A 15,092-nucleotide genomic window follows, 5' to 3' on the forward strand; every position below is an offset into this window, starting at 1 on the left:
CTTTGGCCTCTTTCTCGATTCTCTTGCACTTCTTCACACTGGTGAGGAGTGGATCTGTGCTGATCTCCTGGAGTTTAAACTCAGTGTCCCATTGCTGGTCTGCCTTCCCACCAGTTACTCCTCCTGGCACTTGGTGGTGAAAGAGAAACAATTGGCCACAGGCTTACTGAGTACCCGTGTGTACCAGGCATGGTGTTGGGTGCCGAGGCCATGGACGTGTGTAAGAGATGGTTGCTGTCCTTGCCCAGCTCACATTCTATTGGGAAAACCTGAGAAAGTGGCTGAACTTTACTGCACACTGTGCAGAACCCACTAGAATTAGGAGGTTAGAGTAAGGACTTCCAGGTGGTAGAAGCCCACATCTAACCCGAGGCTTGAAAGATGAGAAGAGTTTGGTCAGACAAAGAGAAGGGGAAATGTTCTGGATGGTAAGGAGTGTATTTTATTAAGAATATTTGTGTAAAATATGTGACATTGCCAATAAGCTCCATTTATGCTTTCTTCATCAAACATTTAGTGACTGCTAGAAGCCAGCACTGTGCATCTAGAAGTGAGTCACTGTGTGCTTTACCCTGGGAATATAACCATGAATGAGACAAGATGCTCACAATTTAGGGAAGAAAGCAAATAAATAAGGAAAAGACAAATAAATAAAGAATTTCCATACCCATGTCAAAAAAAGCCAGCATTTATTTATTGAGCCTGTGCCATGAGCCATGCCCTGTTCTGAGCGTAGTAACTCAGCTTGTCCTAGGAGGTAGGGTCTCTTTCTCTCTTTATTTTACAGATAAGGAAACTGAGGCACATGGAGGCAAGTAACCCGCCTGTGCTGTGGTCTGTCAGTTGGCAGGTGACTATTCCAGGATTCAGGTCTAGTGGTCTAGTGGTCTAGCTCCAGGCCCATACTCTTACCTGCTGCTATTACCTGGACGCGCGAGGAGAGCCCTTCCCTTCCCTTAGCCTTTTGAGATCATTTCTGCCATCCCCCCTTCCCTCCCCTTACAATACAGTCCAAGAGGCATTTACTTTGCTCCCACTGTGTGCTGGCAACTGGGGACAGAGAGAGGACTAGCCTCTCTTCCAAAGAACTTGTAGCTCATTAAGCTAATTAAGGGGTCAGATGGTCCCAAATGACCAGCTGCAGAGCTGAGTGTGCTGGGAACTCGGGAAGGGCCCGGACAGACTGCCTCAGGGGCCCAGGGGTGCCCCGTTCCTGGGCACTTGGGGAGAAAGAGACAGCTGTCTGGAGGAGAAGCAGTGCAGGTGGACCCGAGGATTTGCTGTGTGAAGGTAGATGGCAATCGCATTCTGGGCCCGGGGGCCAGCTGAAGCAAAAGGTCCAGAAGCAGGAAAGTGCAGAGTGTTTTAGAGAACCTGGGACAGCCCTGGAAATTAGGGTATTTCAGGGGCAGGAGAGGGAGTTCAGTTTGGAGAGCAGGACAAGGCCAGAAGGTAGAGTTTGTGAGTAGAGGAGAGGCAAGAAGAGATGAGAAAAGGAATTTTCAATGGGGTCGCTTTATACTTTGAAGACCCTAGGGCAGTGGTTCTCACCCTTCTGGCCCTTTAAATACAGTTCCTCATGTTGTGACCCAACCATAAAATTATTTTCGTTGCTACTTCATAACTGTAATGTTGCTACTGTTATGAATCATAACGTAAATATCTGATATGCAGGATGGTCTTAGGCGACCCCTGTGAAAGGGTCGTTCGACCGCCAAAGGGGTCGCGACCCACAGGTTGAGAACCGCTGCCCTAGGGGCTCTTTCTCTCTGAGCCAAGGATTCTGGCCTAGGAGTGTTTTGAGGGTTGCCATGGCCTTGGAGGGTTATAACACAGGAGACATCTAACCCGTGGAAAACGGTCCTTTTAATCAGTCTCTTTTGCATTTTAAATTCATGCTTTGCTCTGCTGTTTAGATGCCTGACAATAAACATCATAAGATGTATGGTCGTCACTCTCAGCAATTCTAAATAATCCTCGAACCTAAACTTTCTTGAAATTTGTAGTGTGTGAATTATCTTAGGAGGCATAATGATAACATGCTCGATGATGGCTAACATGGCTAAGTAAGATTTTAAAAATCTACCTGCAAATTTGAGCTTTGCTGTTGAATTCAGCCCTGAGATCAGGGATTCTGTATAAGGTGACAGTTAAGGTCTGGGACAATGAGCAGCCATGAAACAGAGTTCAGGTGCAGCTTAGGCACTTTGAACTCTCATGACATAAGTAGGTGGAGTGACTTGTTTTTCCCCCAACTTCCATTCCCTTCTCCCACCTTTAAAGATCCTGACCACCCAGCTGGCTCCTGTTGAAAGAAGCTGCTGTCCCAGCTGCTGAATCTGATATGCTGAGACAGAAAAAGGGCCTTGTTTTTAAAATATGTTTTTTTCAAATTGATTTCAGAGAGAGGAAGGGAGAAGGAGAGAGAGCTAGAAAGAAACATCAAAGGTGAGAGAGAATCATTGATCAGTTGCCTCCTTCACACTCCCCACTGGGGATTTAGCCTGCAACCTGGGCATGTGCCCTGACTGGGAATTGAACCTTAACCTCCTGGTTCATGAGTCATCACTCGATCACTGAGCCACACCAGCCAGGCCAGAAAAAATGGTCTTGACATGTAAACTTTGCACCCTCTCACTTCCCCTCTTGTTACACACCCAGAACGGTTGGTCATGCTTTAGGGATCTTTGGTGAGTCAACCACAGACTAGGGAACGGTTCTCAGGCACAAGAGCTATCTCTCTTCTAAGAACTGCAGCTGGAAAACCCTAAACCCAATGGGTCTTTTCTTGCTTTTTTAAGCTCGTCTTCACCCAACCCTTAGGGTGGTCCCAGTCCCCACTTCTGTCTGCGAATTGTATCTTCTTCCTAAGACAGTGACCAGGACTGGAAGGCTGAGAAGAATGGACAGGAAGGCAAACGCCTGGCTCTTGGTCTTTTTATGGGACTAGGAGCTGATTCACTGCACTTTCCTTATCCTGCTTTCCAGCTTCTCACTCTCACGTGGCCTTTTTTGGTTCTGAGGTAGGAACCTCTGTAGGCCCTCCATTGTACATGTAGCACTTACTTGTTTATCTGCTCACTTATTTATTCAGCAGCGATGGGGCCCCTTCTGTGTGCTGGGCAGCACTGACTAACAGCCCCTGCTTTTAAGAGTCTGTCTGAAGTTGAGGAGGGAGTCAGTCAGGATTTGCAAGATAATTATCCTGCAAAGTGATTACCTGTAATGTAAAGGCTGTTAAAAACAGCCATGAGAAGAGGGGTGAGCTGTTCTGGAAGAATTCCTCAGCAGGCAACAGCGGAGCTGCAGTGAGGAGGATGAGCGCAAGAGAGGAAGAGCGTTCTAGGAGAGTGAATGTCTCTGGGATCTTGACTTCTCCCTTTTGTGTTCTAATAGCTGAAACCACCGAAGGTGTTACTATTTTCTTCTCAAGGGAAGGAAACTTCATAGCACTCACACTGTGTTCGCTCCCGGGCATCTTTGAGAGGTGAGATCTCACTCAGCTGTTGTGAGGCAGGAGGGCCAGGTGCGATATGAGTACAGCGTCATCTAGGTGTGAGATCAACCTGATTTAGGAAACCAGTGTTTTCATACATGTAACCAATACAAAGGTTTGGCAGTGTCATCAACACATTGAGAAATGAATACAAAATGGCCAACCTCAGGAGAGTTAATTACGAGGTTGGTACATGGTACAATGAGGTTGCACACAGTATGTGTTGCATGAGTCAGTTTCCTCCATTTAAAAAAATGTTTTTATTGATTTGAGAGAGAAAGGAAGGGAAAGGGGGAGAAACATTGATGTGAGAGAGAAACATTGATCAGTTGTCTGACCAGGGACAGAACCCAAAATCTGGGCATGTGCTCTGACTGGGAATTGAACTGGTGACCTTTTGGTGCACAGGATGATGCTCAGCCAACTGAGTCACACCAGTCATGGCAGTTTCCTCCATTCGTTATTCGCCTATTCATTCACTTGACGAACAGTTTGTTGAGTAGTTTCTATCTTCTGGGCACTGAGCTCAGTGCTTCAGATACAAAAGTGAACAACTCTCAGTCTTGTCCCCAAGGAGCCCACCATCTAGTGGGGGCGTCAGGCAGGTGTGTAGATGATGCTAATGCTGGGAAATGAGCGTGGCTTGGTAACAGTATCACGTGACACCAGAGCCAGGTGTAATGACTTAAATTTTCTTTCATTCTTTTTCAGCAAAGATTGGGATCTTAGGGAGAAAAGCAAAAGATCCCTCAGAGCCAACACCAGGGGCATGGCCTGAGACCAGGTTACGTTTCAGAGTCTTGATGCTTGAGTCAAGTTAACATCAAGTTTAGAGATGCTGGTGTGGACCCTTCCCTGGCACTTTCTAGTGGCATGACTTTGAGTTTTGCTTTTCTCTTTTGTAAAATTGCGATAAAATAGTGCCCTACAGGGTTTTTATTAGGGTTGAATGAGGTAAGCAATGTGAATCACACAGTAAGCACCCAACAAAATAGAATTGTTGCATTATGGCAAGCAATTGAGAGAAAGGACTTTGAGGTTGATGCTGTACCGGCCCTGCAAGTCACCATTTCGGATTATTCTGGGCATGTGCGGATGGCTCCTAGCCCAGTTGCCCATGGTAATAAAATAAATACTTTGTACATGTGGAACCAGCAGGATAACACATCCCTCACTGAGGATAGCATCCTCTGTCTAAGTTTTTTCTCCTCTCTTTCCTGTCTCGAGGAAGCTTGATGCTCTTCTGTGCCTGGGGGTGTGACATGTTCTTGGTGGTACATGAGCACGGACTCTGAGCCCTGTGTAGAGTGGCCTGTCTCCTGAAACTGATGTTACGTGGCAGAAGTGTCCTGTGACCTGTCCCTTGTCTGTCCCGTCCTCTGTGGCCTCCTTCAGCCCTTTACCTCCTGCCCTCCTAGTCCCAGGGCAGCTTCCTCTTGTCTCTTAGATAACAGGTTTGCTTTTGTGCTTGTGTATCCTACCAAGTGCAGTGTATTTCCTGACACAGCTTTTCTTGCTGCACATGGACAGCCATATACCATTTCTTAACAATTTTGGAATCATTCTGTCATTTCTTGGCGCATTGGGCAGGTTTCTTTCCCCCACTGCCTGAGTTACGATGCCCTTTTCTGTCTTGAAGAGTCTCTCCTTAGGGAATCTTCAACACACTTGGATCCTTTATTATTGTCCAATCTTATCATCTCTATCTTTTAATAAATGAGTTTAATTTATTCAGATGAATGATTTATTAATATACTATTTTGATTTTTCTCTCCTACTTTGCATTTTATTTTTATCATTCTATTTCCCCGCTCCCTCTCCTGTCCCTACCCCCTGACCTTTTTATGCTTTTTTATTGAGTTGATATGTTTTATATATTCTCTCTCCCTGGGCTATTTTAAAAGCTGGGTATAGATTGTATTTTTATTCTTAACTTTCAGCATACATACTTAACTGTAATTTTTTTCTAATAAATATGATGTCCTCCTGTTGAGTACTAGAGGCCCAGTGCACGAACTCGTGCACCAGTGGGGTCCCTCGGCCTGGTTTGCGGGATTGGGCCGAAACCAACTCTCTGACATCCCCCGAGGGGTCCCGGATTGCAAGAGGGCGCAGGTCAGGCTGAGGGACCCCACCAGTGCACGATCAGGGCCAGGGAGGGACACAAGAGGTTGGCCAGCCGGAGAGGGACTGCGGGAGGGCTCCAGGGCATGTCCAGCCCATCTCGCTCAGTCCTGATTGGCTGGACCCAGCAGCAAGCTAACCTACTGGGCAAAGCGTCTGCCCCCTGGTGATGAGTGCATGCATGTCATAGCGACTGGTCAACTCTCTGCCCCCTGGTGGTCAGAGCAGGTCATAGCAAGCAGTTAAGCGGCCTTAGCATATCATTAGCATATTATGCTTTGACTGGTTGAATGGCCGATGGGACGATTGGACACTTAGCATATTAGGCTTTTATTATATACCAGTGATGGCGAACCTATGACACTTGTGTCAGAGGTGATATGTGAACTCATTTTTTCGGTTGATTTTTCTTTGTTAAATGGCACTTAAATATATAAAATAAATATCAAAAAATATAAATCTTTGTTTTACTATGGTTGCAAATATCAAAAATTTTTTATATGTGACACGGCACCAAGTTAAGTTAGGGTTTTTCAAAATGCTGACACACCAAGCTCAAAAGGTTCGCCATCACTGTTATATGGGATAGCAAAGAGGACTCTTTTTTACTTTAACTTCTCTCTATACATATTCATTTTGTTTTGTCTTCCCAGTGTTGTTAAACACCAAACATTATTTTTATTATTTTTTGCAGCCAGTAATTATATTTACTAAATTTGTAAAACTTATTTTTTTCTTTTGTCTTTCTGTGAATTAATTTTTTGATTTGCTGAAGTTCTTCTTTATAATTCTTTTAGAGGCTGCCATAGATAAATTCTCATACTGGTGGGATGTCTGAAAATGCCCATTTACTTGGACCTTTAAATGCTATTTTAGTTGGGTATGAAATTTTTGGTTGAAGAATTTTATAGTTATTTTCTCTCAACATTTTGATGATAGTTCATTTTTTTAGCCCTCTGTTACTGCTTTTGCTATTAGCCTGCCATTCCTTTTAGATAATTTTTTCTCTCCATGCTATATTTTAAGATCTCTTTTTCCCCAATGACATTGTGCAGTTTATTATCATTTGTCTTTTATCCTGCTTTCTGCTCAAAGTGCTAAGAACCTGTCTTTTTTTATAACTTCTGGAAAATATTCAGCTCTTACCTCTTCAAATATTCCTTTCCTAAAATTATCCCTTGTATTGAATTTTAATTTGATTCTTATTTGCAGAATACTTGTTTTTAAATCTATTTAACCTTTTGCTTTGAAATAATTTCAAATTTATAGAAAACATTGTAAAGAAATCCTTTTCCGATCTACCAGTTTTTAATATTATGCCATGTTTGCTGTCTTTCTGTGTGTGCATATGTACATGTGTGTGGAAATATACTCATACATATATACATAATCATATTTTATATACAAATAATTATACAAATGATTATTCTCTTTCTGAACCATTTGAGTATATAAGTTATTGTTTTCTTAACCATTTGAGTGTAGATTGTGTATGTCATGCATCTTTACCCCTTAGTAAGGGTATTTTCTAAGAAAAAGAATATTCTCATAACTCAACATAGTACAGTTATGAACTTCAAGAAATTAGCATTGACGAATACTTTTATTTAATCTGTGGTCCATATTTCAATTTTTTCCATTATCTCAATAATGTCCTTTAGATAATTTTTCCCTCCAATATAGAGTTCAGCCCAGAATCCTGTGATCACTTTAGTTGTCATGCCTCTAGTCTCCTTTAATCTGGCACAATTTCTCAGTCTTCCATTGTCTTTAATGACTCTGACATTTTTGAAGACTACAGGTCAGTTATTTTACATAGTGTCCCTCACTTTGGGTTTGTCTGATATTGTCTGAAGATTAAAGTTATTCATCTTCACTGAAATACTTAATATGATATTGCTCTCTCTTATCCATCCATCATTTGTCAGTCAGTCTGTCTGTCTGTCTGTCATCTCATTTATTGTCAGTGCAGACTTGAGGATTTTTATTTTATGCAACAGTTTATGATCCATTTACTGCCCTTACTTATTTTTATGTTCAAATTATCCCAGAGTTTGCTAGTGGGAGCTCCTTGGAGCTGCCTCTTATGTCCTTTTGACTGGTTATTCTTTTGACCACTTCCTCACTTCTACCCCTCCCCATATTTTGCAGCGTAAATTATGCACATATATATTTTATACTGCCTGCAGCATATTTTCATGTTAAATTTCTACAGGTGGAATTGCTGGGTTGAGGATAAGTGCATAGCAGTTTTGTTAAATATTGCCAAATTTCCTTCCTTAGCAATTGTACCATTTTGCCTTCTACCCACAATTAAGAGAATGCCTGACTCCCCGCATCCTCTCTAGATGAGTATCGTGTCAAGATTTTGAACTTTTGCCAAGCTGGTGGGTAAAATGGTATCTCGGTATAGTTTTAATCTTCATTTCTTTTCCTATGATTTTTAATTTGCATTATTGAGTGAAGTTGAAATCTTTTCTTATGTTTAATAAGAATGTCCATGTTTTCTGTTCATTTTTTCTTGGAGGACATTTTGGTCCTTTTGTCTTCAGTGTTTATTTACAATTTGGGGATCTTTGTCTTTTATCTGTGATATGCAAATATATATATATTTTTGGCCCCATTTGTTTGGTTTTTAATTAATTCTTTACCTTACCCTGTTCTTGTTTCCTTTCTGTCTATATTAGTGTGAGAATTCCTTATTTATCTTAAAGGAATGTTTTCCTTGCATCTATCATTTTGTGCATTCTACACATTCCTATTTTAAAGTCCTTGTCATATTGTTTTATGATATTCACTTTATTTTATTTGGAATAATTAATGTCACAAGTGTTGGTTTTGTTGGCTAGGTTTCTGAGCCTTAGATAGCTTCATGTTTGGAATTTTGGTGCACAGCCTCATTTCATGAAGGAAGTGTTTTGCTTTTCTTTGCTCTCTCTCGTTCTCCTTCTCCTTCTCCTTCTCCTCCTCCTCCTCCTCCTCTTCTCCCCTCCCCCTCCCCCTCCCCCTCCCCCTCCCCCTCCCCTTCTTTCTCTCTCATAGTTGTGTTTGCCTCCACCTGGCCCAGATAAAGCCTTCCCCTTGTGTCAGGCCATGGGCCTGGGTCCCCTCTGCCATCTTTCATGGGAAATTTGCTCTCCGCTGCCCCTGAATCCAGCTCCTGGCCACCACTCCAGCTCTCAGCCTCACTTCCTGCTTTGTGTTGATGTCCTCCCTCTCAGACACACAGACTATGATCTTGTTGGTGAGCCCAATATTTACCTGTGTATTTGGAGCAGAGGGTCTGTGTCAGAGCCTGATGTTACGGAGCCTTCTTAATGGCAGATAGTCCTTTGTATTCTGAAGGAAGGCGTGTGAGAAGGCTCGAAGGGAATAGAAGGAAGGAGGGAGCAAGATGGAGGGTTTCCTATGTCCCAGAAGTGCAGCGCACACCATTCCTTTTACTTCACAACAATTCTGTGAGGCAGGAATGGTTTCTCCCATTCCTCACGTGGGAAGTGGGGGGCACAGAGTGGATATTGAGCCACCAGCCTTACAGCTTACGAGAGGGAATGGGGAGGCCTGAACGCTGGCCTGTCACTGGGTTCACCCTCACTTCCAGCTCTGCAGGGCGGTCAGTCCCCTGTGCCTGGAATGCCCCATCGCAGGGCCTGGGTCTGTGCCTTGGGCTTAGAGGGAGGGTGTGGCCTGGGAGCAGGCATGTCAGGCTTTGAGGACTCACCAATTAATTCCTCTTTTGTGAAATGACTTAGTGTCCTTCAGCTAACACTTACAGAATGCCTAGGATGAGCTGGGCACTTGTTAAATCCCATATCAGTTCTTTAATTGAAATATCTCAACAACCCTGAAAAGCAGGTACTATTGACTACCTAATAATCAAGGACACGAATGCTCCAGAAGCTCATGTGACTTCTTAGCTTCTCCGAATTAGCAAACACAGGGCTGGGCTTCTTATACTGTCTGGCTGCAAAGCCCTAGACTTCCATGCTTCTGGAATGTTCTATATCCCATGGTGCCTTCCCTGCCAGCTTGCTGCAGTCTTTTCAAAGGTTCAATACCCCAGAAGGGGAGAGGCTTGAGGGCAGCTCTGTGTGAAGTTAGCCTGTTGGGCTCTGGGGTGACTTTCCTCTGGGTCTCCTAAAACACAGGGCCCCTTGTAGCCACTTACAACCAGATACAGGATCTAATGCAGTATTGATTTACTTTTTTATTTTTCACCGCCCCCACCAAGCAAGCTCCATGAGGGCAGGCATCTTATTTTTTCAATGTTTTTTGGATATCCATCATCTAGTACAGTGATGGCGAACCTGTGACACGCGTGTCAGAGGTGACACGCGAACTCATTTTCTTGGTTGATTTTTCTTTGTTAAATGGCATTTAAATATATAAAATAAACATCAAAAATATAAGTCTTTGTTTTGCTATGGTTGCAAATATCAAAATTTCTATATGTGACACGGCACCAGAGTTAAGTTAGGGTTTTTCAAAATGCTGACATGCCGAGCTCAAAAGGTTTGCCATCACTGATCTAGTATGATAGTCCATAGGGAGGTGATAATAGATTTTTGAGTGAATGAATGAATCCAATGAGAGACAGCTATCTCCTATCCTGGCTTTACCACTCAAGACCTCTGTGGCTTCCAGCACATTATTCACTTTTCCTTATCTGCAAAATGGACTCATGGTGATTTCATCAGAGCGCTGAGAAATTTAGAGGCAACATACCAGTAGAGAGCTCAACACAGGGAACCCTCCCGTCCTCCTCCTTGATATAACTGTTAATTAGAAGCTCAGCTTGGTTGGGGCGTGGAGGATTTTATTCAAACCGTTCCCAGCCCTGGAAAGCATTGATGTACCAGCGCCCTAAGATTCTGACTTCTCCCCGGGCTGTAATGCGCTCACCTCCGCCCCCAGGACCGCCCCGTGGATCTGCCTGGGCTGCTGCAGAAACCATGGCCAGCCCCAATTAGAAAGCCCCTCCGAGGAGCTGAAGGTTTTGAGGTTACCCCTGAAGACACAGCTCCCTTTACAGAAGGCTTTTAATTAGATGCTGGAGTTTACTTTCCAGAGTTCATTGAATCACTTTCCCGGCATCGTGGTGTTTGACAAAGCCCAGTTGCTTGGAGTGATGGAAAAGTATAACACTAGGCAGCTTCAGGGCAGCGGGGAGGACACAGGCACCGCTGCCTCGGTGCCCCATGCTGGGTGCTTTCCTGTGGGGGACCCAGCATTCCCGAGGAGGGTTCCGGTGAAGCACTTCCCGGTCTCTGCCTTTGGCTTGGTTCTTGAGCTTCCAGGACCCCCGATGCTAGTTAAGGATCTGAGTCCACCCAGAGGCGGACCTAGGGCCCCGGAGGCCAAGGAACAATTCCCGTGGACTTCCGGTGCACAGGTGTTATGCTGGCCTGCGTTGTGTGTGACAGTGGCCCTGCCCTCAAAGTGCTTACAATGTTGCTGGAGAGAGAGGATCATTGAAATACTTTTATGTTGAGCCGGGCCATGATGATTAGAAAACAAAAGCTACCATTTATTCCTTGTTTACTTTTATCGTGGGTCCTTTAAATATGTATGTCATTCGATCCTGCTCTCTGAGGATAAGCAACCAGGACGAGTCCACTCTGTCCACAGTAATTTTCCTAAGAGGGCCAGGTTTGGCCTCAGGGGACCAGCTTCTGGTTGGGATGCAGCCCTGCAGCCTCCATCGTGACTTCTTTCCCTTCCTTGCCAGAAACAAAATGAAAGGTCCAGTAATGCTTAGCACAGAGTAAATCCTTCTCTGTGTTTCCTTGTACCCTTCCGCCCACATCACTGCAGCCTAGTGAGGTTGTTTTTGAGATGGGGCTCCATCCCGTGCCCCCAGCAGAAATGCTGAGCTCAACAAGATTTTCAGGCCTTCATCACTGTTCCAGTCCAGGGCTTGAAGGAAACTTCTCACGGCTGGGGGTGGGGAACTGCCTGGTGATGGAAGATACCTGGCTTGTCTGGACTCTGCTTCTCAAAGCCTGGTCTTGGGAGTGATGGCAGCACCATGGGGTGGGCCCGGCAGGCTGGGTTTTCTCCAGGGGGTGCTGATGCCTGCTCAAGTGTAACGACAAACTTGCCTGCATGTCAGAATCACCCAAGAAGTGTGTTGTGTTTTTAAAAAATTTATTATTAACTTACTATTGAAATATATTCATTAAAATATACTTCACCTTTTATTGTTAATCCTCACCCAAGGATATTTTTTCTTTCCATTGCTTTATAGAGAGTGGGAGAGGCAAGGAGAGCGGGGGAGAGGGAGCGGAACATAGATGTGTGAGAGAGACACTTCACTTGGTTGCCTCCCACACGTGCCCCAACTAGGCTGGGGATCAAACCAGTAACCCAGGTACATGCCCTTGACCAGGAATCGAACCCTCGACTCTTCAGTGCGTGGGCCAACACTCTAGCCACTGGGCAACACTGGTCAGGACAAATAAACTTCACTTTTTAAACCGGTTCAGATTTACAGAGAAATTTGGAAGATAATACAAAGAGTTTCTATATAGCTTCTCCTATTATTAATATCTTGCATTTGTGTAGTACATTTGTTACAGATGATGAACCAGTATTGATGCATTATTACTAACTACAGTCCATCCATCAGTCAGGTTTTCTTAGATCCCACATTACTTTTCACCCTCATATCTCCTTTGGTCCCTCTGGGCTGTGACAGTTTCTCAGACTTCCCTGGTTTTCGATGACCTTCACAGCTTTAAAGTGTACTGATTAGGTACTTTGTAGAACGCCCCTCAATCTGCATTTGTTTGATATTGACCTTGTGATGTGGGTTACTGAGAGGAAGACCACAGAGGTGAAGTGCCACTCTCCTCCCATCATAATCAAGGGTGCATGCTGTCACCTTGACTTATCACTGTGGATGTCGACCTTGATCATCTGGCTGAGGTGGCTTTGGCTTCTGCAGCTGACCATCAGGGTTCTCCACTGTCAGTTACTAATCCCCCCCGCCCCCCGCCTCACCCCAACTTTCCATATTGTACTGTTTGGAAGGAGTCACTATGTGGAGCCCCCGCTTAGAAAGTGTGGTGTTATGCTCCTCCCCCTTGAAGGCAGAGTGTCTGCACAAACTGTCTCGAGTTCTGTGCATGGGAGAACTGTCTCTTCTCTCCCATTTATTCACCTATTCCATCATTTCTTTATATCAGTGTGGACGCGTGGATCTTGATTTTACCCTTTCAGTTTTAATGCAATACTACTTGATTTTGTTGCTCAAATTGCTCCATCCTTGGCCATGCTGAGCTCTTTCAGTTGTTCTGTGTCCTTTTAGAAAACCCCATCATTGTAAGGTAATTAAAAAATTTCAGTGCGCCCTTTCTTTCAGGCGCGACAAGCCTATCTGATGTGTTTCCTATCCCAGTCCTTGAATCAGCCATTTCTCCAGGGAGCCCTGGTTCCTTTTATTGAGAATGGTATCAGAAATCGAGATCTGGGCCCTGGGTGTACTTGCTGCTACTGGCACGTCATTGATTCTCTCAGCTGACAGAACAAGGAAATACATGTGTATATATTAACCTGTGTGCATACACTTGTCTGTAAATATTTCTGTACGTCGTCGTCGGTAACTGTATTAAGCTAAATCTGAGCTCACGTTGATGTCTTCAGTTCTAATCCGTCATCACGTGGATCATTCTAACCTCCTTCCCTTCCCTTCCCTTCCCACAGTGAGAAAACGTGTTCCTGTCATCTGCTTCCCTGTCTCCTTAGCTGTTCACTTCCAGCACACATGTATCGAAGTTCTTAACTCCTACCTACTTCCGTGGGAATCGAGTTGTCCATTAGAGTTCAGCGCTCTAACGGGTTATTCCGCCTGCAGCTTTACAGACCCCTCTCATTGCTAGGCTTCCCGAGGTCAGCGCCTTGCCCCACCCCCGTCAGCGAGGTTGTTTCCTACGTTTGTAATACAGTTACAGTCTTTGTGATCACATGCTGCCTTCCCTCCTGGGAATCTCCCAGTTTCTTCATTTTTCACAAAATCTGCACACTGTAAGGTACACTGTGCTGTGAAGTTCTTTGGGATTCAACAAATGTGTAATGTCTCATATTCACCATTACAGTGTCATTCAGAACAGTGTCACTGCCCTAAAAAAACAACAACAAAATAAACCCCCCCCCCCCCGAGCTTCACCTATCCACCTCTTCTCATTCCACCTGAACTCCTGGCAGCCACTGACCTTTTCACTGTTTCGACACTGTGCCTTTCCTGGAATGTTATATAATTGGACTCATGCAATGTGTAGCCTTTTCAGACTAGCTTCTTTAACTTAGTCTGCACTTAAGATTCGTGCTTGTATTTTTGTGATTTGATAGCTAACTTAGTTTTATTGTAGAATGATATCCCATTGTATGAATGGACCATAGTTTGTTTATCCACACACCTGCTAAAGGACATATTGGTTGCTCCCAATCTTTGATGGCTATAAATAGAGCTGCAAGTCTTTTGTCTTGTGGCCGTACGCTTTCAAAGCAGTGGTTCCTTTTTGCTAAAAGGTGTCCGAGCAGAAGCAAGCTTATGTGTGGGAGAGGGGACTCAAGGATCACATGGGGTCCTTCCCGGAGAGCCCTCTCTATCCTCTTCTGAATTTGGAGATACAGCAAGTGCACCCAGAAGAGAGGCTGGACAGGGGTCCCAGCCACATCCGACCCTTCCAATGAAAATCTGAATGCTCTCTGATCTTGCTCTTGCACGATGGTCCCTGTCTTCGTGTCTCACTTTGTTTATCTGATTTTGGAAGGCTCTGCTCTGACCAACGGGGGATTAAACATGCACAGCTCGGTGAAGAGAAAGCTGGACACGGAGAAGGACTATGTCTTTGACAAGAGGCTCAGGTACAGCGTCCGCCAGAATGAAAGCAACTGTCGGTTTCGGGACATTGTCGTGCGGAAGGAAGAGGGGTTCACCCACATCCTGCTGTCCAGTCAGACCTCAGACAACAACGCACTGACCCCTGAGGTGAGGGGGCAGGACCAGAGGGGAGGGTCAGGCTGGGGAGGGCCTCGCATCCATCAGATTGGGGTGCTGGCTTTGCTTTGTTCCTTCAGGGAGCCTCTGATGGAAGTGGCCAGCGTGCACACACACTTGTCGGCAGGGCACCATTTGCTAATCACTTCCGTGCATTTTCCATTTGATCTTTCTGACACGGCAACGTTATTGTCCCATGTTACAGATGAAGACCCTGGTAAACGGAGAGATTCAGTCAGCTGGTCAGGACTTAGTCAGAGGAGGCCTCAGGCTGCAGTATAATAAGCAAGTCCAATTTCATTGCTGCAGATGGAATGATATTTACTCAGCTCACTTACACTTTTTTGAGATATAATTCATATACGATAAATTTCACCCTTTTAAAATGAATAATTCAGTGATATTTCCAATATATTTACAAAGTTGCACAACCATCACCACTAATTCTAGAATATTTCCATCACCCCAAAT

At 44.5% G+C, this 15,092-nt stretch overlaps 1 protein-coding gene across 1 annotated transcript in view; it reads left to right on the forward strand.

The window, feature by feature from the left end:
- CDYL2 (chromodomain Y like 2) overlaps window positions 1-15,092 on the forward strand; it is a 156,387-nt gene that overhangs the window by 112,145 nt on the left and 29,150 nt on the right. Inside the window, exon 3 of the mRNA XM_059667336.1 lies at window positions 14,395-14,612. Coding sequence (XP_059523319.1) covers window positions 14,395-14,612 — 218 coding nt within the window. The remainder of the gene's footprint in view (window positions 1-14,394; window positions 14,613-15,092) is intronic.

The sequence above is a fragment of the Myotis daubentonii genome, chromosome 15 (genome assembly GCF_963259705.1).
Source record: "Myotis daubentonii chromosome 15, mMyoDau2.1, whole genome shotgun sequence".
NCBI classification, from domain to species: Eukaryota; Metazoa; Chordata; class Mammalia; order Chiroptera; family Vespertilionidae; genus Myotis; species Myotis daubentonii.